Source organism: Argiope bruennichi, chromosome 2 (assembly GCF_947563725.1).
Source record: "Argiope bruennichi chromosome 2, qqArgBrue1.1, whole genome shotgun sequence".
In the NCBI taxonomy this organism is placed as follows: domain Eukaryota; kingdom Metazoa; phylum Arthropoda; class Arachnida; order Araneae; family Araneidae; genus Argiope; species Argiope bruennichi.
This window is the reverse complement of record NC_079152.1, coordinates 7,143,654-7,171,385: the sequence shown is the minus strand read 5'-3', so window position 1 is coordinate 7,171,385 and position 27,732 is coordinate 7,143,654. Positions and strand designations below refer to the sequence as shown.

Sequence of the window (27,732 nt, the reverse complement as noted above, 5' to 3'; positions counted from 1 at the left end):
GCATTAGATTTTTTTCCTACAAATTCTGTCGTCATGGCATTTATGTAACTGCGTTGTCTCGTTAGTTGCATATCAAGAAGGAATGCTTGTATTGAATTTTCTGTTCCAAGGGCATGTTAAGGGAATCCTTTAATTTTAAAATCATTTGAAGCATTCTTAAGCTTATTACTTAATATAGAAATTGAATTGAATGCATGTACTGTATTTTTTTTTAATTCAATAAGTTTATATTCTACTTTTTATGTTGTAATAATACTGTAAATGATCTGTCTGTAAATCAAACTTGCAAATAAAGTTTATGTATTTCAAAAATTCAATTTTGTATTTAATTGCCAAATGTTCTTATTTTGTTTGGAAGCTTGTCAAACAGTCAATTTTATGGAAGCTTGCCATTTCCTATAAACTACTGCTAACAAATTAGCTAACTGCCAACCACATTCGAATCGTTTGAAAAATATGAATGGATTCAAATTAAAAGTGGAAGAAGAGGTAAGTCATTTCTTTCCATCCCTCTGTTAAAATCATTTTATTGGTTTCAACTTAAATATAAATAGCTAGAATTCATTCTCTGATTCAATGATAGAGTACAGATGTAGAAACGGGTCATGCTCTAGAAATATAGCAAACTGGGAATTCTGAGGTTCTTTTTAACAGAAATTTTGATGTCTTTCATTCCGATTCATCTTCATTCGAATTTAAAACTAAAAATGAACTATTTGCGTGTTCCTTCTTAATTTTAAGTGGATAAATGTTTGAGGTTCTTCATTTGGGAAAAATGACTTGATTAGAAACTTTGAACGAGTGGGAAGTGAATGATACAATTTACTTTGAGATTTATTGTAGTATTAACACTGTAATTTGAAATGAACAAATTCTACATTATGATGTTTCTTTTGAAGCTCGTAAATCTTCCCGGGCTAGCTGCCAGGAGGAAGCGCAGAAAGACTAGGTTTTTCTGACAAAGTGTGACAGGCAGTCATTGGATGCGCAATCTTTTTTTTACAGGGATTTTTAATTGTTTTTAATTTTCGTACTGATCTGTCAAAATCTATACTTTTTTAGTTCAAGGCCATGATATATTTTCGAAACGCTGCATGTACCTACTCTTGAAAGTATATCTGTAAAAACACATCAAGAGACAGATAGACATAAGTCTATGAACGTGTTTTTCGAAATGACAGCTATGAAGTTGCAGGAAAACGCATCTTTTCTTAACAAAATGCAAAATAAATGCCATCTTCTGACAAGTAATGCTACTTGAGAATGAGCACTTATCTGTAATCGTGCCAAAATTTGATATTTTGCTGCAAAAAATTTTTAATATTAAAAAGTTGTATGCACGCAATAATTCCTTGTCTTCACAGTACATCCAAAAATTTATACCCAGGCCATATATCTCCTCCTTGCCTCTACTGTACATCACAATTGTTGAATCAAAATTTTCTGGAGGAAGTATTTTGCCCTTGGAATTATGTAATTTTTCATCAAATAATTGACATCTTCGGGTAAATTTTATTAATTTATTAAATATATGCATAATAAAGTTTTATTTGAAAAGTAAATAGTGAATTTTTAAAATCAGACCCAAAAATCTGTAAAACAAGATTGTAGATAGGTGCGTGCTTCTTATTTGAAAAGACAGAAAAGATGGATCTTTCTCTTTAAAATATGACTTTCTGAGATTCTCGTCAATAAAGAATTGTCTACTTATAAAATCGATTTTATTAATTAAATTGTGACAGTAAAATGAAGTTCTCATTTGAGACAGATCTCAACACAACTTTTGATGTTACGAGTGAACATTATGACTTTGAATTGTAGGCGAACATCTTCTGCAACTCTTCGTTGGTGGTGGACTCTGCCTGTTGTTTGAGTTCATCGGATCCTGCGGTCACACCCCAATTGTCCGGCTTCGAAAAGGCAGCACTGTGCGGGCGACCCGTGGACGGTTGCAGATCTTCCCAGTATGACCTACGGGCTCTGCAAAAAGAAAAAAAAAAAAAAAAAAAAGATTCCTTCTGTTAGTAACAAGTGTTATCGAAGATGTAGAGCTTGGTCAGAAAGCAATGTGCAATCTACTTTGTTTCGGTTATGATAAGCATTAAAAAATTTAAATTTCGCGGTAGTTCAGTTGCATTCTCGTACAATCTCCAATAAAATGTTCAACAGAAAATTGTAATAGTATTCAAATGGAATGAGACATTCGCTTGAATCCCAGTGCTAACATGCTTTCTTCTCGATCTGAGTGGGTCTAATGGAATCTTGTGTAAATCTCGAATTTTCAACTTGAGAGGCTACAATAAGGAGTGAAGGCTGTATAGAGTAAAAGTTGGATTGATTTCGAATTGACTGTTACAAATAAGGATGGTTCAAAAGAGGAGAGACCATTGATAGTCGTGGTATGGGAGCACTTGCCACTGGCTTGGGAGCCTCACTTTTTTAAAACAAGATAAATCGCATGTCGGATCCAGACATTTATTTTCATTTGAATTTTTAGTAGTCCTATGAGCTTTCATAATCAATGCTATTGGGACCTTCGAAGTAGGAAAGATGCTAAATATCAAGAAGAAAACATTGGTTCGATCGACGTCCTTATTCTTTTTTTTATTCTGTACTTTCAAAATAAACGTAGGTTTTTGCTCTTTTTAGACTTTTATTTAGCTGTTAGTATTTGAGTTTGGTATGTTCCAGATGAAATTCTTAAAAAGACTAGCAAGATTAACAAGTTCTTTTAATCTTTAATGCATTATATTTTCTGTTTCCATGTATTTCATATAAGGCTTGTTGGAAATTTTATACGTAAAGCAAGAAGCCTTTTTTTAGTTGATACTGCGAAAACTAATTTCACGTTATGCAACCAGACATTGATAAGAAGCTAACATGGCTTTAATACTAAGATTCTGACAATCGGAAGAGACTCACTCGATGACGTAGCTAGTAAGCGGTAAACATTTGAACCAAGAAAAGTAGATTCTAAGAAAGCAATCGGAGTGAAGTCAAGGTTGATCCGGACGGAAATGATACGAGTCGACGCTGTCTGAAATGAAAGTACACTGTCAATAAAAGACGGGTGATGCGGCGTAAGTGAAAAGTTTGCAGCAGTCAACAATGGCCGACATCATCCGAAAAGAAAAATAGGCTGTCAATCAATACAATTGAAAGGATTCTGATAAGGCCTGCACGGAAAGTATAACCATAAGCAGTATTCCGAGCCAGTAGAAAGTGCACTGAAAAATCCAAATGGCCGGACCGCAACGACAGAATAAGCGAGAACTGGGGTTGAGGCACCAGCCATGGTACATCCCCAGCAGGAGAGCACACCCAGTCATAGATGGGGGATAGCTAACGCCATTTCTGTACCCATTAAACGACCAGAACCAACCACTGTTACGGAAGCTTCCATCCTTATTGTCTGAAGTGCCTCCATGGGGGGGGGGGCTGCATGGAAAGTATGCTGTGGATTACTAATGAGTGAAGGTATTCAAAAATAAATGATGTATTTGATATGTTTGTCGTATTAAAGTAAAAACCAATGACATATTGTCAATTTCATCATCAAGAATTTTGAAAGGTTCGCCTTACCTGGCTCTGACCCAAGGTTTGGTATGCATTTTAAGGCCTTCTCCCCAGGGATCATGTTTCTGGGAGGAGAGGGGCTGCTTCCCCCTCTCCTTCGCTAACTCCTCGGAGACGGCCCGGATGTGGTAGGATTCGAAGCCGCAGCACCCTCCGATGTACCGGACGCCGAGCTCGTACGCCTCTCGGGCATATCGCTGCATGTCCCAGCGGGTGCACACTCGAGGCTCCAGTGCTGAAAAGGTAATCACATGCTGTGAGTCATGCCAGATGAGACGTCCCTTTAGTTCCCACGGAGAATGACTACATCGTATGATGCAAGGTATATTTAGTCTCTTTACAATTTCAAAATAGATGAAGCGCTGTCCCTTTAACTGTTTCGTGTATAACACGATAATGGCTAGTTGTGTTGATTTTTCACAATGCAGCATTTTGAGACATATGCCTTGCATCCTATCGGACAGCTTAGGATGGAAAAGGAAGTTTCACAGAGGGAACCACAAACTTTGCAAATGAGCCGGAACAACAGAAGAGACAATAGTTATAGTAAATGATGGCGAATGAATATAACGATGGAAATGCGAGTTTCGATTTCAGGGAGTTTTAAACGTTTAGATTCTGAGAGGTAGAATTTTTTGAAGGTTACAGCACTTTCTTTTTACGTATTTTAACAAATAGTTTAGGATAAAATCGAGAGAACACACTCGTTGCTTTCAGTGACGTAACAAGAGTGAATGGCATTGAGACGTAATGTGGGCCGTCGTCATCAGTGGTTTAACTGTAGTGAATGGAAACTACATTTCCGTCCCCTTATGATATTTCTATTAAAATGAAGACATAAACACATTGCCTTGTAAAAATGACGCCGCCTACGATTAATCCTTGGGATATCTGTCTCCTTTATTGCCGCTCACTACGTTGCTAATTGACTTATCATGCATTCTTCGAAAAGAGAGATAACTTAGGATAACATACCCGTTGTTTTCAATAGCGTAACGAGAGCAAGTACATCCGAGACATAGCGTGACTTTTCGCTGCCAATCTTCATCAATGGTTCGGCTGGATTAAACTCGAACTACATTTCCACCCTCTTATATTTCTATTAAGATAATGTCGTAAACCCATTCTTTAGTACTCGTAGCATTCTTGGGATATCTATGCCTCCTTTGCCCTAATCACTACGAAATTAATTTGGCTTATCACACAGGACACATTGTTTTGTATCCATGGCGACTTCGAAGAATAATCTATGCCTCCTTAGCTCTGATCATTTCGCCATTAATTTGGTTTGTTGCACAGGAGACATTTGTTTTGTACCCATCACGCTTCCTTAGTGTAATTCTTTGGGATACCTGTGCCTGTTTTGCCTCCGATCACTATGCAACTGATTGACTTGTCGTTCGGCACATAATACTAAAAAAGTTCTTACCAAATGGAAACTCGGGCAAATCGATGAATCCTTGCTTCCCGTTGTCCGGGCAGTGAAATCCCAGGGGTTGAGTCATGAGGTAAGGCTTGAGTCCAGCGGTTTCCAGCGACTTTTTCATGGCGGCGATGGCTTTCAGCATTCCGAAGGGATCGAAATGACAGTTAAGCCCCACCACGTGAGCACCTGGAAAAAAAATGCCCAGTCAAGAATTTTACACAAACCTATTTAACTTTATTTGTTTTGTGTTTGAGATCACAATGCGTCACTGTAATATTTTCAGAACTTGATAATCAGCTAGCTAATCGACTTATTTCAATTTCGATTCCGTAAAAGTGGCGCTGCCTATCAATGAATTTCAGGGAGGAAGAAGACAGAAATATATCAAAATATTTATTTCATTTCAAGTGAGACTCAATGGCAGACAATAATTAAAGCAAAAGAAATTTTACTTTTTATTACACTAATGAAATGATTACTATTAACGTCATCTCACCCCACCCCCCGATTCCTATAAGCTGAAAGGTCATCTTGCCTCGGATGGGCCTGTGATGGAAAAAGATGCAACAAAAATGCTGAAAATGGAAATGTTTTAAGTTTTCATTAACTCCATTAATAGATTCCTTTCAGTCGCTCTTTCTTCAGCAATAAACGTGGCCCAATATCTTGATTGCAAAATGGCTCTAATGTTTAAAATTTCAGTTTGAAATGGGACATCTAGTTCTTTTAATGTACGACTGCTTATAAAATTAATGTGTAAACGCGTCTGGTGCACCTTAAACACGCCGGGGCTAAACATCCACCCGATGTTGTCGTATGGAAGTTTAGAGATTGGGGGTGCCAGTTCAAGTGTTGTTTTAAAAATGGGACGCTAATATAACTAAAGATCAAAATCAACTTTTTGCTTTGATAGGAATCTTCTAAGAATGAAATGAAGGCAAAGAAATTTGATACTCAAAACATTATTAAATAGGTATAAGATAACACAGTGTAATTCAAAACAATTGAATCGATTCTAGTGCTTATAACAATCTAAGCAATAATAGGAAGTCTAAGCTCGAGCACAATGAAGAAGGAAGCCTCACATTTTGCTTGAGAGTATAATAATTGTCCTATATCACTTCCCTCGGTTACACTGACAATATCCATTTCACTATTGGAAGCAATAGAAGAGTAAGTTTGGCAAATCCCCTTGAAACGAACATGCAGGGAGATTTGGTTTCACATTTAAATTTATCTTCCTCAAGACCGCACGCAGCTACCTGTGAGGCGTTTGTCAATAACATTTGGCGATTGTTTATTTCTTGGAAAAAATTATTTTTGATGTATTGGCAGTTTAGTTCGGCTTCTTTTCTGACAATTATTACATATTTTTAATTCATTTGCCTTTTGGGATATACGCTCATTACTTTATCTGTGATTTCCAAATAATATTTCCTTGAGTTTTTGGGAGTATTTTTTGAACGAATTGGGGGTTTTTTAAAGAAAGATGGAAATAAAAGGTGCGAACATGACATGTGACGGAGATATTTCGTGGTGATTGATTTCCCTCTTTGTTTGTTTAGAGAGGTCAAAACTCCGGTTGCATGGTAGCAGAATGCTGTTAAATTCTCTTTCGAAACATCAGCTTGTTTTTTTATATATATATTATGCATTCGAATTTTCTTCTCCAATGCAAAATGTAGAAGCATTTCGGAAATGCTGAAATGGCTCGACTTTGGTTGGCATGGTTTGGATTCTATCAAGAAATCCATTTTTCTATTGCATCGTATTAAACAATGTTGGATTTTGATTCTAATTACAATGAGTGTCTTTTATTATCTTCTATGCAATGATATTTTCACTTTTTCCGTACACGAAGTGCAAAAATCGTATTTTGACGAATCTCTACGTTATAAACCGCTCTGAATTCGATAAGCACATTTTTGGCATCATGTTTGTCTGTCTGTGACAAAGGTAACTCAAAAATGCTTTCAGCTAGACACATCAAATTTAATATAGGGTCTTTACAACAAATTTGTAAATTTTTTTAAAACTTTGAATAAAATTCATTCAGTACCAGTTTGTCTGATCGGCTATACGAATATAAGCTACATTATATTTACAAAACGTAAGCAGTTAGATAGGTAAAACTCGATTCAGATTTATCATCTATAATGTAGATATTGTTACGAATCTGTAATGATCCTTCCGAGCATAGTTGGTTCTACCATCGGAAAGAATGCGTCGGAGGGTCCCGAAGCTTGGCGACCATTTGGCGATGGCGACGAATTTGGCGACTTTGGCGTCAAAATAGATTATACCCGAAACATCAAGAATTTTCCCGAACCGTCCGGTAGGAACGGAGATACGCCTCGAACGTTCCTGATTGGTTGATAGGCGTCTAGCCCCGCCTCCTGAGATCTATAAAAGGAAGCGGCCGCAGCTGCTAGTGCAGAGTAGTTGGAATCGACAGAAAGAACTGGCCTTTCAGAGGTTAGCGGAGCAGCGACGGAGTCAAGTGAGTGCTGAATTAAGTTGTGCGTTACGGTCTGCATTAGTCTGTTGTGTGCTGTTGTCTGCACGTCTCGGCTGAAGATAATTGTATGCTGTATATAGTTGTCGTCTTTGTGTTGTCCTGTGTATCTTCGTGTAAATAAACGTCGTTGTTTCGTTTTCTACTGCCGCCTGCTGATTGAGTGTTCCCCACACCATATAACTCCCACTATCCAAGCGAACCCCGGAAATTCCGTAACAATATCTATCAATTTTTAAGCCAAATCCAACAAAGGGTTGACCAACTATCAGTCTGTATTGCGATCATTAAACGCGATAAAAAAAATTCAATGACTTTAATATATCAAATTTGATATGGGTTATTGCGAATACAAATTTTAGTTTCAGTCGTTTGGGAAAAACCCCGTCTAAAACACAATTTCAATTTTAGATACTTTACCTTGTGCTAGGAATTAATCGACCAAAAGCTCACCAAGGATTACACTATATATTCGTTAATAATTCTAAATTCACGCTAAAGGTTAATATTTCGCCAATATCATGCAAGCTGTTTTCTTGGATAATGCTGTGATGCGTTATGTGAAAATTTTTGGGGACTCCCTATGGCTTCAGTTAGTGTCGATTTCACACCCTTCTGTTTCCTTAGCGGGATCCAACCAACTTCGTTGGCACATTGGCATTTGTATTTGCAACTTCTGCATCGTGGCAAAGAGCGTAGTAAGAGGAAAGACGAATTACGCTAGCCTGATGTCGAAACAGAGAGTGGAGTCATAGAGGAAAAGTAACGCTGGTAATGTCGAGAGAAAACACAAGAATGCTTTGGCGTGGAACATACAAGGGGTGTTCAAATGAAAAGGTACGTAACGACACTGTGGGTATAAATGAAGACGTAAGTATACACCATAGGCCTGAACACAACGATCTCATTGAATAACGAGCTGAAGGATTCCTTGTTTCCAGAATTCATGTGACCGTAACGAAATCCAGTCCTTCACGGCGTCCTTGAGTTCGCCATCCGAGTTGAAGCGCTTCCCTTTCAGATGTTTTTTCAGGGAACCAAACTCATGAAAATTGCAGGGTGACATGTTTGGACTGTAGGGCGGATGGTCGAGCTGCTCCCACTTGAACCTGGCCAGTTCCGCGTGTGTGACCCTGGAGACTGTGAACGCGCGTTATCATGGATCAGAACCACACCCTTCGTGAGTAGCCCCAATCGTTTGTTCTTGATGCATCTGCGTAGTGTCTCATAGTACACATCGGAGTTAATGGTTCTGAAAAAAACATATGAAAGGAAAGATCTTCAACTCGGACGCCGAATTCAAAGACGCTGGAAAAGACTGGGTCTCGTCACGGCCACAGAATTTCTGGGAACAATGAATGCTTCGGCTCGTTAATCAATTTGATCATTGTGCTCAGGCCTATGGTGTATACTTTGTGTAAAGTCTCCATTTATACCCACAGTGTCGTTACGTACCTTTTCGTTTGAACACTCCTTGTATGTTTGGCACAAAGCGGACTCCAACTTTATTATTTTTTTGACAGACACATATCAGCTTTCTTCCCTCCTTTCGTCATTTGCAAGGTGGGGGGGGCATTAATAATCGACACACTCGTTTTGAATCAGCATATCTTTTAAAAAGAAATGGAAAAGGAGGTCACTTTTCAGATTATTGAATTCCAATAAAGTTAATTGAAACAGGTTTTAAAAACATAAATCATTATACCATTATTTTAAAAAGCAGATTTTTTTCATTATTTTTTTCATTTTTAATTTATAATTCATTATTTTAAATACTATGGAAATTTTGCAATCATTTTTTCCTTTTTAAATTTACAACTAGATGGCGTTATGTGCATGGAGTAAACTTATTTCAATTAATCGTCTAAATGATGACTAAATTCTTAAGATATTTCAGTACCGTTCTGTCAACGACAAGATATAACTATGCAGCTTTTCAGAGTTATAGCTTATCAAGATGTAACCAAAAATTGGTCACAAAATTTCACCATCACGAACATGAAACATATCAGGTTGAATTAAGGTGTAGGAAAAGTAATAAAAACCTATACGTAAAGAAGAGATTATGTCTTTATTAAAATAATAATTAAAAAAATGATTTAAAAAATCGAACTTTAAGGGGCCTCGCGGAAGAATTCTAGAAATTTAACTTTTAAAGAACTCAATTTTAGCTTCTCAAGCACTTCTCGCAAGATCCAGAAGAATGGATTGGAAGCTGTACCTGCTTTAGCCATTCTGACAGCGCATTCTCCCACGCTGACGTTGTGCAGGTCTCCCTCCGTGCCGATGCACATGGTGGCAGCGATGGGGAGGCTGGTCTCTCGGCACACCTCGATCGCCCACTCCATCTCCTCAATGTGCTCGAAGTACTGTTGAGGAAGAAAACATACCCTTCTTTAAATGCACCGAAAAAACAAAACAAAACAAGGCATATAAAAAATCTTTTTCTTTAAAAAAAAATGCACGCCTGGGGCCATGGCGGCTTGGTGGTAAGGTTTTGGCTTCGGAACCGGAGAGTTTCAGGTTCGAGACCCGATCCCATCGAAGAATCGTCGTGTAAGTGGCGGGTGTGGCGTGGAAGCTTGGAGAGGGGGTGTCTCAAGTGTTGTCCTCGTCATCTCATCTCGGTTCAAAATTACTTGGCCCGTCCTAAAATAGCCTAATATTGTTTTAAAAATGGGACGTTAATATAAGTAAACCAAACTGAAAGACAGAGACGGCGGGAAGGAAGGGGACAATTTTTCTACGGTCGGCAACCGCAAACTCACCCCCCCCTCCCACGTCGGCGATTGACTGAGAGATTCGTCGGCACTTCAGAATGGTTGTGGAAAGCTACACATTCTGGAATATGATAATTTAAAAACCGCCTTAAAGTTAATATGTTGTAAACAGTCGAAATATCCAAGAAATGGTTAAAACGGTTTGACTACATTTGACAAAATAATCGATGCGGACCATTTTTTATTGGCAGACTATGTATTATAACTATGTAATCGGGAAACGTATTTTTTTAAATTTCCTTTTTCATTTTTTTTTCTATTACTATTCGCGGCAAAATTTACACTGCTCAAAACAATTAAAGGATAATGCAAGTCTTGTATTTAAAAAAATGGTATAAGCAATATTTTTTTTTGTATAAAATGGAAGAAGAGAATCACAAATGCAAATTTTTCTTATTTTCAAACTTTGCAGTATGCAAATTTTGAATTTGATGTGAAAGACGACGCTTTAGCGATAGCGAATTTGATTTGGCTTTCACCTTAATGTACGACAAATCGGAAAAGAATGATCGACATTCAGTAAGCATGCTATTTCGGTGAGTGCGATGCTTCAACGAAGTCATTTAACGAATTCAGAAGCCTGGAGAGTTATTGGCCGGTTAGAGGGGGGCCAAACATAAGCCAAAGTAGCAAACGCCATTGGAGTTTCACAAAGTGTGATTTCCATGATCTGGAACCGGTTTTTGGAGACTGGACATGCAGACCGAAGCTCAAGGCAAGAGCGTAGACGTGCAACAATGCCCAATGCAGACCGTTATTTAACGCTAACGGCTCGGAGATACCGGAATATGAATGCCACTCTTCTTCAACAACACCTTCGCTCTGCTACTGATACCACAGTTTCGACACTAACTGTCCGAAACCTCCTTCACGCTGTAGATCTGTATGCTCGCCGACCAATGGTGTGTGTCACATGAACAGGAAGGCACCGTCGCGCCAGCAGGGAGTGGGCAAAGGAATGGCTGGAACTGGGAACGGAGCATGTGAAGAGGAGGAGAAATGAATGGCGCACTTATTCTTTTCTCTGTTCATCCTGATAATAAGTGTATTTTCATCTGTGGCACTAGAAACAATCCCGCGTTAATACACGAAAATGTAAGATTTGGCAGAGGGGGAGTAATGAGGAATGATATCCATGGATGGGAGCACCGATCTTCTATCACTTGAAATGGAGCTCTGACCGGTCGCCGATGTAGGCATGAGATCCTGAGACCTATTGTAGTCCCTTACACTGCAGCAGTTGGACATGACTTCATGTTAATTTACGACAATGGAGGGCCACATGGTGCTAACTTGGTAAATGGTTTCCTTTCAGAGGAAGGAATCATACGAATGGATTGGCCAGCGTGTTCTCCGGACATGAACCCAATCGAGCATGTTTGGGACATTCTAGGCAGACGAATTGCTGGACGCCTACTACCCCTACAGACTATCCAAGAACTGGAAAGAGCTCTTCTGTAGGAGTGTAACCCAACCCTTCATTAATAGCCTCATTGACTCGACGCCTCAGAGGTGTTCAATGCTACTGGCCGTCCGAGAAAACCACAATCCCTACTAAAAACGATTTTCTTTTAAGGAAACGCCTTTTTTTAATTAGTTTTTCTCATGTGCACAAATTGTGTGTGTGTTTTCTTTTTTATTCAAATGTTCTATAAAACGCATTTTTTCTGCCAAAAAAATGTCATTTTTGTCTCACATTGCCTACTACGTCTGTCGATAATGTATCAATCATTCAAACAATTCTCCAGGTGCAAGATCAACCCACAACCTTAATATCTTTTAAATGTTTTGAGCAGTGAATATAATTTCATGTGCTCCTAAATTTTTAATAGACTTTAGACAAAGATGTCTTAATAAAATGATTAAAATAGTTATTCATAGTATATTCACATGCAATACATTAAGCCCTTGATATACAATTTAGATTTAATTTCCTAATTAGATGGCACATCTTATTTGGATCAGATATTATTTTAATCCCTCAAATAATATTAAAAAAATGGAGGCGTTTTCAATTGATTTTTGCATTTTAAACTACTTTCACTTAATTGCAGATTAAAAATTTCGTCATTCGATGCGCGATTCAGACTCAGCGTTGTTCAGAAAAAGTGCAGCTGAAGGGATGAAACTCATTTTTTAGAATGCAAACTTGCGAGAGCTTCGAGGGAACCCGGACCTAAAATTGAAGATAGAGGAGTTCTTATTCTAGATCTAATTGTTTTTTAACAAAATATATAGATTTTTTTTAACATTTTAAATATATATTAAAAAATAAATACATGGGGAAAATGAATGTTTAAGTAGTCCATTTTTCACATCTTACATAAAATAGTATGTTTGTACACATATTGATAAAATATTTTCTCATGAAATAGCAACATCATTGCATCTTTTTCGTATTCTATATTTTCCGAAATGTAGTAAATTTTTGTTATGCCCGCTCACTTATTCGTCTCAGTTTCGAAATACATCTGAATTCCTACTCTTTTTTACAATTCTTATAAAAATCATTTTAGGTAGGAGACTACGCTAAAAAAATCGATTTTTGGCGAAAACATCTAATATTTTTTTTATTTATCATGTTGGATTTCTAAAATAATTCTTTTATAAAATTTTCTGAATAGAATTTTGACATTCATTTTATATAACTTCCATGATGAGAGCATGCGTTTGCTTAGTTAACATTCTGGCACAATCTGTATTTCTATCTGTACACTGCAATCTAGAATGAAATGTAAATATTTTTTTCCAAAATGAATGCAAGTAAATTTCAAGAGCCAAATAAGAAAATAGACTCAAATGTTGATAACCCTTTAATGGTAAAAAAAAAAAAAAAAAAAAAAAAAAAACTGAACATTTTTTTCCCCAAATATTATTTCCCCAAAATTAAGTTTTAATAATGCAAGAAAGGGTCAGTATCTGAATAAAAAAAGAGCTAAATAATATTTAATTTCTTTTAATTAAATTTAAAAAAACTAATTATTATGAATTATTTTGAATCAAATGAGTGAAATCGTGCTTGTTCCCCCGTCTTGCCATCCCCTACCCCTGTCGGCAAACCTCTGCCGCCATCTCTGAACTCAGAATACCGGAAGGCACGAGTTTTGGTTTTCCGGAAATTTTGCCTTACGTGATGGAAGGAAAAAGAAAGGGTGCCGATACTCTTTTCATTTTCGAGAAATAGGCAACAATGAGTGTCATGGCTCACTCACTGTCCTTCGAAAATGGCAACAAAGAGATGCACTTGACATCATGCGAATGTGCCAAGGAACAGACACGTCGAGAAAACACCACTCACCTCACAGATGAGGAAGTCCACTTTGTTGTTCACGAAGACTTGTACCTGCTTCCGGAACTCATCCTGCACGCTTTTCTTGCCCTTGCCGCTCAGGTAGGAAGGTGTCTGGGAGATGCCGCCTGCCACCAGGGCGTCCCCTTCGTTCGCCACTTCCCGAGCGATCCGGCAGGCCGCCTCATTGATGTCGCTACCCTGAAAGAGAGCAGCATCAAATTTTATTTCAACTCTCCATTTTTATTTTCATCGTCTTAAGACATTATAACTGTTGCACATGTTATTGAACGACTGAAAAGCTGTAAAAACTTATAACTTTATGAAAAAAAAGTCGGCAGTCTTGAGTCACGTTACTATGCATTCCCAGCTCGGTTGTAGTGTTTCCTGAAAACCATTGCTACAGGATGCTACTATGAAGCGATCTTTCCTATTCTTTTTCGTATCAATCAGAAAAAAATGAATCCCAAGCTTCATACCGCCTCTAGATCTGCAAATCATTTCTTAAATTACGTTTAGGATAGAGCATCTCTCTTCGTTTTGAGTGACACCGAGAAATGCAAGAAGTCTAGACTCACCGTGTACTTGATTCCCGCTTCGTTGCCCCTGTTGATGAGCTTGTCGTCACTGGCGTAGAAAGTGAAAGCTTGCATCACATCGGATCCGGCACGCAGAAACTCACGGTGCAGGTTCCGCACTAAAAAACACATAAAAAAAAAGATCAAATAGTTATTTAGTTCTTTGTCAGGAATAGAAATTTTGAAAATTACGGTTTAGATTTTTTTTTAAGAATGAAATTGTGAAAACTGGAATTTTTTTTCTTTTTCTCCTTCTAAATGTTGATACTATAATGATTTTGTGTTAGCAAACTGTTAAACTGCTTGTTGTAAAAATCATTCAAAAGATTACAAAGAGTTAATAAATTTTGGATATAGTTACTTTTTGGAAAAGAGAATTCTCCAAGAAAAGTTTTTCTCAACTTTAAGATCGTTTTTTTTTTAAAATTTAAAATGAAATGGCTATTCGAGAATATGTTTATTTCATTTATTTGTATTGAAAATAGTTTTTATAAACAAGATTGCATATAGAAGAAAAATAAAATCAGTGTGACGAAATTAAATATGATAGCAGAAGGCAGGAAAGAGAAAATGTAGCTTTATAATGGTAGTGTCTGTAGAAACGGCATTTTGATTCTGTGAGAAACACGGAGAGGTCAAAGGTACAGTGAAGCTGGAGTTTGAGTGATTAGAAAATTATTATCACGGCGTTGTTCAATAAGAAACTATGATTTTAATTGAAACCCAGAAAAATTTACACTCGCATACATATATGAAGTATAATTTTAGCAGATATATGGCCGAAAAGATACATTCTTTTGAAATAAATGTCACTTTATTTTCCAAGGACAAGCATAATTTGTGCACAGGGACCAAAGATGAAACGCGCTTTTTCCCTTTAATGATTTTGCTAAGAAATTCGGATAGGGCATTGACTTAGGAAAAGGTAGGTATCTTTAAAATTATATTGAAAGCAGTGGGGAATTTTATCCCTTCACAAGCAGCCAGAGAACAAAAGCGTCGGCAATTTTTCAATGCGTGTGTTAGAAATAATTAAACAAAAACAAAAGGAAAAAAAAAAGGTACGATTTGGATCAGAAATTAAGAGAAAATTCTAGAATATGAGCTGATTTAGAATTAAAAAACCAAAAAATTAATTAGGATTTAACTTAAATTAAGAAATAACATTGCATATATATATGTGTGTGTGTGAAATAATTTTTAAAGTAACATGAAAAATAGTTTCAAGCTGTATTTTAACACATTAAACAGTGTGGAATTACATATTTTATTTCATACACCCTTGAATACTCCCATATTCCCATTCATACTCCCAGATTTTCCTTTCTAATGATTTTGCTTATTTGCTCATTCTTATTTCAGTATACTTTTTTTTTCTGTGTGTTTAACTATTCCATTCAATTTTTAGAGCCTTTCGGTTCGCATGTAACAGAATTAATATTATTTACCTTGTAACATAAACATTATACCTGATATTGTCAATTCATACGATCTTCGATTGCCTTTCGCTATGTGCAATCCACACCTTACACTCTGTAACTACAATGTAAAAAGTCTTGCCGGGCTCTATGGGCTGCGTTGACCAGGTGGTAACGTGGGATGATGCACATTAAACGAGTCGGAGCTAAATCACCTCCCGCCATGTGTGGTGCGGAAGTTTGGAGAGGGAGTTGGCAGCTCAAGTAAACGCCATTTAAAATGAGGAGATCCATTCCAAAACGGCCCTAGTATTTCTTTGAAAATGGGACGTTAATATAACTAACCAAATCTAACATGTCGGCTATGTCATTCAAAGTGTTTCAATAAATAACCGACAGGCTTCGATCTAGGAAATGGACAGGACCGGATTCAGGCGTTTGCAGTGAAATAGGGAAATGGTGCTAGAATTTCATCAAGGGTGCTCCAATTCCCCTAGAAGACATAGTTACCGTTCTTTTTATGCACTTCCATCGACTTCTTTTTTGTCCTGACTTTAGGGAAGCATTGTGGCCAAAGTCGCTCATTTGTAATAACTTTTGATCTAAGCGAAGAAATGGCTCCCAACTTTTTCACTATGCTACGAAACATAAAATTTCTCACATAATGATAGTGAGCGCGAAATGTTAGGCCTAAATGACCCATACTCTCATGCCAACTACGTATTTTGGTTGTGTACAAATAGAATCTTGTTTAAAGAGCGTAACTCGTTCCTAAATCTTATGCGCAATGCGATACACTCGCAAAACGAAGCATTTTTTTCCCCCCACCAGACAATACAATTCATTCCAAAAAAAAAAAAAAAATTGCCCAGACAAATTTGTAATCATCGTTTATATTGTTAGTAATGCATGCTTTTTACTTTCGTACACGCGGTATAGAGTAAGTATAATAATCGTCAAAAAATCTGAACTCATGATTTTGAGAAATCTTTCCAAGTTTTTTTAGACTTTCCTGAGCTCGAAAAACACATTTGTGGAAAATGTCCATCTGTCTATCTGGGACAAAGATAAAGAAAACTTTGAGCTAAATGGTTGAAATTTGGTATACGGTCTTTACACCAAATTTGCAGATTTTTATCAAATTTTGAGGCGAATATGTTCAGAGGAAGTCCATCTGTTCGAATGTAAGTTAACACAATGATTACAAAACGCAGAGAGATAAAATTCAGTACACAAATGAAACTTTTGTAGCGCAGACACACGTCAAATGTTGAGCCAAATCCAACTGCGGGTTGACTTGTATGTCGCTCTGTACTTTCAGAAATATATAAATGCGATAATTCAAGAACCCAGTGACTTAAATATACCAAATTTGGTACGGGATTTTGGGGACTACAACCGCCATTTTGTTGCATTTTTTTTACACTCGCTTGATAGAAGTGTGTCTAAAAGACAAATACGATTTTCAGATACTTGTAACCACGTGTCGGGGATTCATCGCCAAATAAGGATGACGCGATAGGCTCAGTAAAAGTGCTAAATTCAGGCCAAAAGTTAAAATTTCGCAACTATTGTACGCCAATGCCATATAAAACGTTCTCTGCCGTGACAAATCTATTCGAGAGGGCGCGAGAAAAGTTTTGGGGAGACCATTCCAGCTGGTTTACTTTCTCGTATGCGTAGTGTGGAGAAGAATGCCATATAAAGTAGGATTGGCAAAAAAAAAAAAAAAAAAAGTCGAATTCGACATTTTGACTCATTTAGACGTAAAAAATGTCCTTCTGTCTGTAACAAAGATAACTGAAAAAGACTTTGAACTAAACATATGAAATTCGGTATACAACTTTTATACCAAATTTGTAGATATCTGTCAAATTTTAAACAAAATCCACTCAGAGGAGGTTTGTCTGTCCGGCTTTTCGAATATAATGTAACGTGATGAAGTGAACTGAATAGATAAAATTTGATTGATTTGAGAATCAACATCTATAGTATAAACACCTATCAAATGTTGAGCTAAATCCAACAAGGGGTTGACCATCTGTTGATGCGTACTTTCAGAAATATGTATACAGAATAACTCAGAAAGGGAATGACTTGAATATATAAAATTGGTATGTGAAAGTGTGCCATTTTTTTATAACCGAAAAAAAAAAAGGCATATTTTTATCCGAATTTATGTTTTCAACCTATTCGGACATCTTAAGCGAAGCTCACTGTCATTCCAAACAAGTGCGTACCTTCTAAACACACGCGCTCATTCTCTGATGGGATGCAAACAAGGATGTATGCAGGGATGCTTCTCAGCGCTGTTAGGTCCACCGTAAGAAAGACAGTTTGATGGACAGCTCTGTTGGATGCTGAATGGATGTCGGATGAGTGACCTCCTGGCTTGACGACAAAATGGAAGATTCTAGAAAGAATCTCCAGGAATTTCGACAATAGGATCCATGCAGCCGAATGGTGCAACGGAGGCGAATGATGCCGCATTTTCTGTGACCAGCTTCGAAAGCTATCAAAAGCTGGCAGACCAAGCCGGAATCAGTCGTATCAGTTCGCGATCAAAATGTCAGTCCAGCAAAACCCAAGCGTTGAATCTAGCTCTCACGCGGTTAGCGAACGGAGGATTGAGAGTGCGCCAAGTCTTGGAATCAGGCATTGAAGCAGCATGGCGAGTGTAGTGGTGCCGCTAAAGCGAGGAGAAGCAGAAGTTTAGAGGGATCATCGTGAGGTCTCTCTTCCTGCTCATTTCTGTCGAATCGCTTTGTTTACTGTCGATTCATGACTCGTGCGCTGCTGTTCATTCTTCCTTGTGCACATCTCAGCTGTCTGCATATTCGCATTCATAAATGTCTGTTTTTTACTATCGACTATTTCATCAGCCACTACTGCGAACCCGTTGAGAGTCGTTTGATTTTGCGGAGAAATTTCCGATATAATTGGGTGTCGGAAGTGGGACAGAGGAATTTTTTCGGACAGTTTTCTATTGCAATACACTACCAAGAAGAAAGGGACGCATCATAACGTTTAAGTGTATAGCGCGTAAAACACACAAGAAAACATCTGGATTTTATTTTTATTTACACACTCACCTGCTTCCGGATGTTCGACGGCAGCTTCGGGCGTCCAAGGACCCGCCTTCACATACCCTCTCTTCTCGAGGGAGAAGACGAACCCGCCGTCACCCACGACGATCCCTTCCTTCAATCGAGTCAGCAGACCGCGCTTGCTCTGAAACAAACAAAGGAAGCACTAGTAAGTATTCCACGAAACGAAACTGAACGAGTTGATATCGATCTTTTTTTTTTTATCTGACGAGATTAATGAGTACATGGTTCGATTAGGATGATGGAGATGAATGCCGGTAAAAGGACTATTCGTTACTAAAAAAAAAAAAAAAAATCCCTTATAACATACAGTACCCAGCGGGAGTAGTGTTCTCATACCTTTCTTACATACTCTCTAATAAAGTTGTTCTTCCAGAGATCACCGTGCGTGGCATGGGTGCTCAATGGTTACGGAGTATAAACCTTTGATGTGAATTTAGCAGTTTTTTAAATCTATCGTGTGATACTTGGAGAGTTATTTTTAGCGATTAGCATGATGCTATTCTAAAATAAAATTTGGGTTTTAGATGCGTTTTTCTAAAACGGCTGAAACCAAAATAGGATACAGAACCACAATGGCACTCATAAAAACTCTAAACATTTTTCTTTTTTTATATTTAAATCATTGCATTTTTGTTATCGCGTTGACATGTTTCTAAAAGAGCAAACCGATGGTCTTTCAAACATTGGTTGGATTTGACTCACAATCTCAAAATACAGATGTTCAATTCATGTACCGAATTTTATGCATCTAGCTTTCTTCGTTTTATAGTTATCGTGTTCATTTATATTCGAGCAGTTGGACATGCAGGTTTCCTCTGAATAGATTTCGTCCAAAATGTAATAGAAATCTACAGATTAGGTATTAAGACCGTATGCCAAATTTTATCCGTCCAGCCCAAAGCGTTTTTTGAATTGTCTTTGTCACAGACAGACATTTCCTAAAAATATGTTTTTCGGAATGCAGGAGGCCTGAAATGAGAAGATTCGTTAAAATCTCGAGTTCGGTGATTTGTATGCGATGGAGGAAAAATGCAAACAAGGAAAATTATAATCAGCAATTATAGCCAAAATTCGACAAAAATTTGCACGATTATAAAACTCGTCACTCTAAATAATTGATTGGATTTTTTTAAGTTTTGAAACGATGTAAAATTTATTTTTATGCAATAATATTTTTGGGGAGACACCGCGGTAAATATCAAAATTGTGCTTAAAGTTTAATTAAATTAAAAAAAAAAACGTTCCGAAGCTTACATCTCTACACCCCAAACTATATATTTAGGGGCGATGGATCAAACGGTCTGGTCTGTAGAGCGACAAAACACACATGTATATTCATCATCATCATTATTATTAGTATAGATTATCTGCCTTTATCCAACACCTGGCTCTCTGGTTGTGCGCCAGTCTACTGGCTACGATTTCAGTTTAATCGTGGTATTGTTAAGCATCAAATTATATATTATAATTTTACACTATAACTTATTTCAATAGCGTTACACCTGTTTTGTGTTCGTGCGCATGAATGGCGTCACTTCACTTTCCTCCTCCCGTAAATTCACGCAGAGAATATTTCTTTCGCGGCTTTCATTAACAGAAGAAAGATGTTTCAATATTTGATGAAACAATAAAAATGATGTGAATTTCATCACAACGATAAAATCTACTATTGACAATTATGAAAAAAAAAATAGTTTTTAAAAAATTATTGAAATTTAGGAAAAAATTGCATCGTTTACTGAGTATAATTTAAAAAAAATTAAATTTTAAAATGATATAATAATATGTTTTGTGAAATTATATTTCCGGGCAATGCGACAAGAAAATCTTTCTTAATTTTTAATTAATCAAGGCTCTGATAAAGATTTGTTAAGAAACTTTCTTAAGTGCCTCTTCCAGCCTTCAAAGTATATCAGTGCTAATTTCGTAGCTGTGAGTCAAACAGTTTTTCCGTTAGAGCGCCTACGCACACGCGCATATTCTCCCTTTTCACTGTAAGTAGAGATGACTCTAAACGTTATGGATTTTTTCTATCCAATTTATTGGCCTTTATTATTATTAATCGAATGGAAACAAAATTTTACTAAATAAATCTATCAATGGATGATTAAATTACGAAAATATTTAAGTTGTACTTTATCACCCGAAATACACAATTTTGCAATTTTTTGAAACTCCAACCAATAAGATGGCGATGGAAAATTCGATTATGAAATTTCACATTCATATATAAATAAACATGAAATAAAAGTGAAAAAAAGTTTTATGCAGTGCGTACTATGTAACATTTTGAGGAACCACCGAATCTCGTATATCTATAAAATGCTAACGTACAGAAATCGCTCTTATAACTCATTGTCAAACGGTGACAGTCAGATAGGCCGCAACGATCTGGTCTCGGCTTAGGAACCGGAGGCTTTCAGGTTCGAAACCCCACTAAAGAACTGTCGTTAGGTTGGTCTGGTTCACGTTAAATTCGCCGGGCCAAACGTCTTCCCATTGGTATGGCATGGAAGTTTAGCGAGGGGGTGCCAGCTCAGGTGTCGTCACACCGCTGTTCAAAATGACGAAGTGCGTGCCAAAATAGCCTTAGTGTTTCTTTAAAACAGGAAGTTAAAATAACTAACTGAACTGAACCTAGTAACAGTCAAATGTACGCAAACCATCATGCGAATTTCACATTGACATTAAATTATAATGCTTCGATTAGCTAATGAAGGGAGAAATATTATTAGAAATGTTTCGGAGATGATCTGTTCTAAATGCTATTAAAATATTAGCGCTTTGGATACCAAAAAGCGCATCCAGTCAGAGGAAAGAAGGTATGATAGAAATCGGCTTCAATCAGAATGTTGCATTGAGCTCAAAAATAAACTTGACAATCATCAGATGAATCATTTTTATGACTTGCCTACGGTAATGAATGTCCATATCTCTAAAACAATCGTCTCACAAAAGTAGTCTTTGTTTTATCTTAAAGAAAAAAACAAACGCATTTTCAATGATATCCCTTTAATTTCCCTACAAATGTTCCTCTTAATTTTAATATCTGCAGTCTGTCGCAATGAGCCGTGATCGGCTAATCCAACTTCATCCATCGATAGCTTGTTTTTACCGAGCACTAACTTTATAGATTTTTACTTCATAATATAATCTACAAGTAGTATATAACAGGTTAAGATGATATTTAAAAATATATATATGTTCTATATTAACCATTTAACAGCCTAAAATGTCAATAATCTAGGCGAATAAATAGTCCTCGAAGGCGGCTATTTTTATACATGTTCCTTGATCAGCATTTTTTTTTTGTATAGACCCTTGACTTCAAGGCAACTTATAAATTAGTTTTTCCGAACACAAGCGACAAATGGACATGCCTTCCGTTTCCTTTATTTCGGTCTTTATCTCTCGCCCGACAGCTGTGAAGAATTTATTCGACATCTAATCTCGAAATTTCGCAATCTTTTTATTTCGAAAGCGATAACGCACTCTTCCATCCCTGGAACAAAACCGGAATTTCGTTTTTCCAGAAGACGAACGCTGAATATTGAATCCTACAGATCCATATCAAACAAGACGATGCTCACATGTTTTTAAGAGGTAAGATTATTAAACATCTTTATTGCAGAATTCTATAATAGAATGTGAAAAGGCTATGTAGCGAGTTCGGTTTAATCGGAGCGATGAAAATTCGATTAAATATTTAAAACGACTAAATTCAAATTTTTCTATCCGAAAAATTGGAATTAAGAAAATATATGATTAAAAGAAATGACAGCTGCAAGAGAAAGCGATGTTTCAAATGACAAGTGACAGTAAAGATTTATTTTAATATTTAACAATTTTAAAAAATATTTGATATTTTCGAAAAACAGCATCGTTAGTATAAAATCATTTCAAGGAAGAATACATATATATATATACACACACAGAGAGAGAGAATAAAACTATTTATGGCGCCGAGTGATGTCTGCGTAATTCCAAAATCCCAAATGGGGATCGTGGCAGATGATGTGTTAATGAATGTACGGTACGTAATTAAATAATGATAATTATAATTTAAAATTCATAAATTTTATAGTTATAACTTTAATAAATAACTAAATTGTATAAAAAACAAAATATAATTTTACAAATGCTATTTAAAAAAAAACTTTAAAATAAAAGCATTTTACTTTGACACATTCGAAGATTTTAAAGAAAAATCTCAATCTTTCTAAATTTATTCTTCAGTGACCTTTTGGATTGCCTCCTCTCAAGTATGTGGTGTGCTGCGAGAAATTTGGTCCCCCCTTCACTGAAAACAGGATTTTATTGTTGTTTAGCGAAGGCAAGGGAAAATAAGTGGGGTCAAGGACATTCCCTGTCATCAGCCCTCAAAAGTCAAATGGAATGAAAGCTGGGGTGGGGGGCCTCTTCGTACATGGAAGGAGAAAACCGATCGTTTCAGCAAAGCAAATGAGACCGAAAGAAAAACAGAATCGACGAACAGCAACCTGTAAAAGAGGGTCCTCGATTGTTTCCGTTACGTCTCTCCGTCTATAATCACAGTTCATTTAAATTTTATTGATCATACAGGCTCGGATATGAACAGCAGGCTTCGTCTCCTGTTTTTTTATTTATTTATTATTATTGATTTTTTATTGAAACTCCGCATCGGCAGTGTTTAAGTGACAACTGTTAATGAAAACTGAAATAAAATCAACATTTAATTACGGGACACTTACCGAAGGTTTTAATGCCTCGCGCATACATTTTTTTTTTGTATCTGAAATTAATTTTATACAAAACATATTATAAATAATCAAATATAACATCTGCCAGTATTGTAAATTTTTAAAAAAACTGCAAAAAAAAAAAAAAGTCTCACGAATAAATGTACATATTACATATGTTCCAAAATATTAATGAGTGCGTTTCATTTTAATATGTTCAAAAATCCAGAAAATATCGCGAAAAGAAAGAAAGAAAAAATCCCCGAGCTTCATCATTCGATGCTCACTGCCTACTGCAATCCTGTCGTGGTGGTATTCTTAATATCTGTAGCCTGACTGCATCTCTAAAATCGGGCCGCACATAAGTGTAGATCAGAAACTGTTTTTAAATAATGGAGTCAATAACCAATCTTATTTACTGCAAACCCACAGAACATAATGAGACAGAGAAAAAATAATGACGAATGATAGTTGTCTGCATTAACAATAAATAGAAGTTATAAAAATAGATTGCAACGCAGAAAATGCTATACTAGATGCTGAGTCATTTCAATTCTTCCGCCGACTGCAAATAACTCTGAAATCAATCTTTTTCATCTTTTAATAGGAGTCAAATTTCTCCTCGGAATTTTCTTTTCTGTTCCTGCAGGAAGAATGAATAACATGTTTATTTCTTCTTCATCAAGAAATGACTCTCAGAAATAAATAAATATGTTGAAATTTAGACAGAGAAAACACCGCTAACTTATTTTTGATAGCATGATGACACCGATTTGCAGAGGGTGAGCGGAGTTTTTGAACTGGAAGTTCTTACCTCCGGACATTATACCGTTAAAAACAGAAATATCAAACAGGTGTAGTTACACGATAAATGGGTCTTCGCATTAATGTTCTGGTATATTAATTGAAACTGATAGCGATGAGCGAATAATCGTTATCGGTTAAATCGAAACAGCGCGAGAAGTGGCCGAAAATTTTGTTTTAAGGGAAAGAATAATATACAGAATCTGTCGAAGTTTATCCATCCGGAAGCAATATCAAGTAATAATGTGAATTGTGCAAGCTTTCTCTTAGAGGGCCGTTTTCTTTCTCAAACGAGGAATTCAGAATGCAAAACGGAGGCGCCCTTAGAGATAATTTGCTCTCGTTCGAGACAGAACCGAGCCGAAAACAGTCCATTGGCCGGGCTAAGAGAGGAAGAGTTAAAATGAATAGTTTTTTTATGAAATTAACTTTTTCTGAAAACAAATATGGATGCTGATGGCAATTAAACTCTGGCATCTCTTTTAATGAAACACTACGGTTGACAAAATATTTGCTTCCCCCCCCACAGTAACGCTCTGTTAAGTCTGCGAGCCTATTGCTTAAACCACTAATTAATTTTTTAAATGAATATATATATATATATTAATTTTTTAAATGAATATATATATATATATTAATTTTTTAAATGAATATATATATATATATATATATATATAACGATTCTAACATTTTCTAATTTTTTCTTCTATTTTCCAATATTTTTTCAAATGATATCAAATTAAATATTAATATTGAAAAAAAAATTCTTTCTTTTTTAATATCCCTACTAATTTATTTTTAAATTTAGGTCATAATTTTTTATGGTTAATTTTATTTATTTCTATTTGATTATTTTTTTTCAATCATACAGATAAAAGATTAAGAATAAATTAAGCTAATGAAAAATTATTTCTACAAAGAAGGAATACATTTTCTTTTCTTAAAATAATTTTTCGAATTCGTTTATAAATACATATAAAAAAAATTCTACGATTATAAATTTTCCATTCATAACTATTCGGAAATAAATTTTTTTTCAATCAATGTTTAATAATAATTTTAAAAAAAAGAAAGAAAGAATATTTTGTAATCGTTATTTTTGTGAAAACTGCAAATGATGCATATTCAAAAGGATTTATAATGAGAGCTGTAAAAGGTCTCAAACGAATCGAATTGGCAGAAAATTAGTTAGCAATTCGTGAATTTATTATCTTATATGATGAACAATTAAAATCCATATAAATAAAAGCGATGTTTAAGAAAATTAGTATTCTAAAAAACTCAAATTACGAAATATTTTTTTTTCAAATTTTTCTAGCTTATAACTAGGTATAAATTTAACATGTTTGATAAAGAAATTATAATTAGATATAAACTTAATAAATAAATAAACCTTAAATCACAATTAATTAAATATCCGTTTCGTTATTCAATAAAATGTATTTCATTTTTCATTCGTTTTGTATATTTTTCAAAGACGTTGTTTCCTGCTTAGAAAACGTCATTTAACCTTTAGTTAACTTTTGAGTCAAAAATGTATAAATATTTTGAATTGCTCTATGTATTTCGTTTCGACTCGCAATATTGAATCAGATTCTGTGTCAAAGATTATTTACAGCTTTTTAGAAATAAATAGTTTTCAATGGTTTTTCGTTTTAAGAAAACGAAAATCGTTTTGTAGTTTATTTTTTCGAAAAACTGTGAGATTTAAAAATCTTTTGCGATCAATCACACTCCCATTTGAATAAAACAATAGTGCTGCAGAAAGTAAGACTATTTCAAAGTTATATTTTATATAACAGTATTCTTTCCTTACAAGTTTATAGGCACGAAAGTAATTTTATGAAGAGCAATGCCGGTATTTTAGCAAATTCAAAAACTAGAATAAAATATTTGATGTATTTCTTCATTCAATTTATAAGTTTAATGCATAGAGAAAAAAAAATATTTCTAAGTTTTAAGTGGGGAATACAGAAAACACACTCACTTGAGTAGTCATTTTTGTAGAGTTCTTTTCCGCTGGAATAACAACCTGTGGAATGCTTTCTGTAGCTTCTCGCCCCTCTTATTTACGATCAGTCGGAGGGGCATTTTATACTGTTTTGGTTTCGTCTTCCGAGAGGTCACGTGGGGCTGTGCTGTCTTTTAAGTGAGAGGGAAGGGAGGATAAGGCGCTCTATTTCTCACAAACACCATCCGGAATTTCAATAACGGTTTTTTACTCTCTCTCTCTCTTTTTAAGTACTTTTCATCATAGAAACAAGAAAGATTAAAAGAAACTATCTAAACGAGCATTGCATGTAATTTATACATTTTTAAAAAAACCAGACACCCCTGGTGCAGAAATCAACTGTCCCATGGGAGAACTTTCATCGCCCCCTCCCTTCTCCTGGGACGTGTCACGTGAGCGGTTCAAGGTCTCCGCTGTTTGTTTGTCAACTTGGAAGGGGAGGCGGAGTCTTCCGTTTATCCGTCGGAATTCAGTCTGAAAGAAAGAAAAGTGGCTTTTCCCCCTTTGGCCTGAAGCTGTTCAGATAACTCAGAAAGATTTTGCAATCGGGTAAGTTTTCATCTATTTTTTCCCCTCCGCCAACTGGCAACAGCGAAATATTGAAACATATCATTTATTCGCCAAAGCCTTATTTCTCTAACAACATAAAGCAGTGAATTTAATTTCTTCAGAAGTTTGCTTATTATGGAGCGGCATTCTGAAGACTTTTTTTTATAGTGCAACTCGTTATCGAAACAACTTCGTGGGGAGGACGAGATCACTTGAAGGAGCAAAATCCTTCTGAATTTAGATTCGGAATGGACTTTGATTGCTTGTGTTAAGCTGTGATGTTTTATTATAGCACATAAATATACGAAATGCAAACAAAGTTGTTTGTGCACTGATTTAAATATTATAAAATACGGTTTTTTTCCCCCTGAGAAATGAATTCTTTTTTGTCAATTATCCGGATCAGGTATGATTCCAATGAATGAAAGTATTCTTTTATACTGTCTGCTTTCAACAATGTGACTTGGGATGGAAACAACGCCATACGCTTTATTAATAAGATACCAACGTATTATAACAGAGGTTGCTATTATATTATAAATAGCCGCATTTGCTGAAAGCTACATGGGTTAAATGTAAGTGGGATCCATTCTGCAGGTCTGTCAGCCTGTCTGAATGTACGTAAGCAGGATAATTACAAAAAGATGAAAGGGGGATGGACAAAATAAAATACATGCATTTAACAAGGTTTAAACATGGTCTTCATTCTTTTCTTATTTCCTGACTCCATTCCACTTTTTTTTATTTAATTATTTATACACGCGCTCTATAAAACTACTTAAGCTTTTTCTCACTCTCCGAGTGAAGGGATAAAAATCCTTAATGTTTACAACATTCTTTTAAAGATGCTAAATTGCCTACCCCTTGCCTAAATCGACACATGCCAAAGGAAAAACTCATTGTAAAATAATTGAGGGTCTCTTCTGATCTCGTATCGCAATGTAGACTGACGTATCTC

At 35.9% G+C, this 27,732-nt stretch overlaps 2 protein-coding genes across 4 annotated transcripts in view; one reads left to right on the top strand and one right to left on the bottom strand.

Moving 5' to 3' along the window:
• The window catches only part of LOC129961803 (dimethylglycine dehydrogenase, mitochondrial-like), a 109,410-nt gene that overhangs the window by 14,517 nt on the left and 67,161 nt on the right, over positions 1–27,732 (top strand). The window contains exon 1 of one of the 3 annotated variants that reach the window (XM_056075373.1): positions 21,950–22,295. The exons of 1 other annotated variant lie outside the window; for it this stretch is intronic. The gene's annotated coding sequence lies outside the window, so the exon portion shown is untranslated. Of the gene's footprint in view, positions 1–21,949; positions 22,296–26,659; positions 26,775–27,732 lie in introns of those variants that run through there. One more of the 3 variants, XM_056075372.1, reaches the window with a different exon arrangement.
• On the bottom strand, positions 1,700–26,359 carry LOC129961808 (betaine--homocysteine S-methyltransferase 1-like). The gene is made up of 8 exons (XM_056075384.1): positions 26,202–26,359; positions 18,675–18,813; positions 14,165–14,283; positions 13,596–13,787; positions 9,739–9,886; positions 5,006–5,188; positions 3,583–3,811; positions 1,700–1,980 (listed from the first exon to the last, which is right to left on the bottom strand). The coding sequence occupies exons 1-8, from the start codon at positions 26,211–26,213 to the stop codon at positions 1,803–1,805; spliced, it is 1,200 nt and encodes a 399-aa protein (XP_055931359.1). The 5' UTR covers positions 26,214–26,359; the 3' UTR covers positions 1,700–1,802.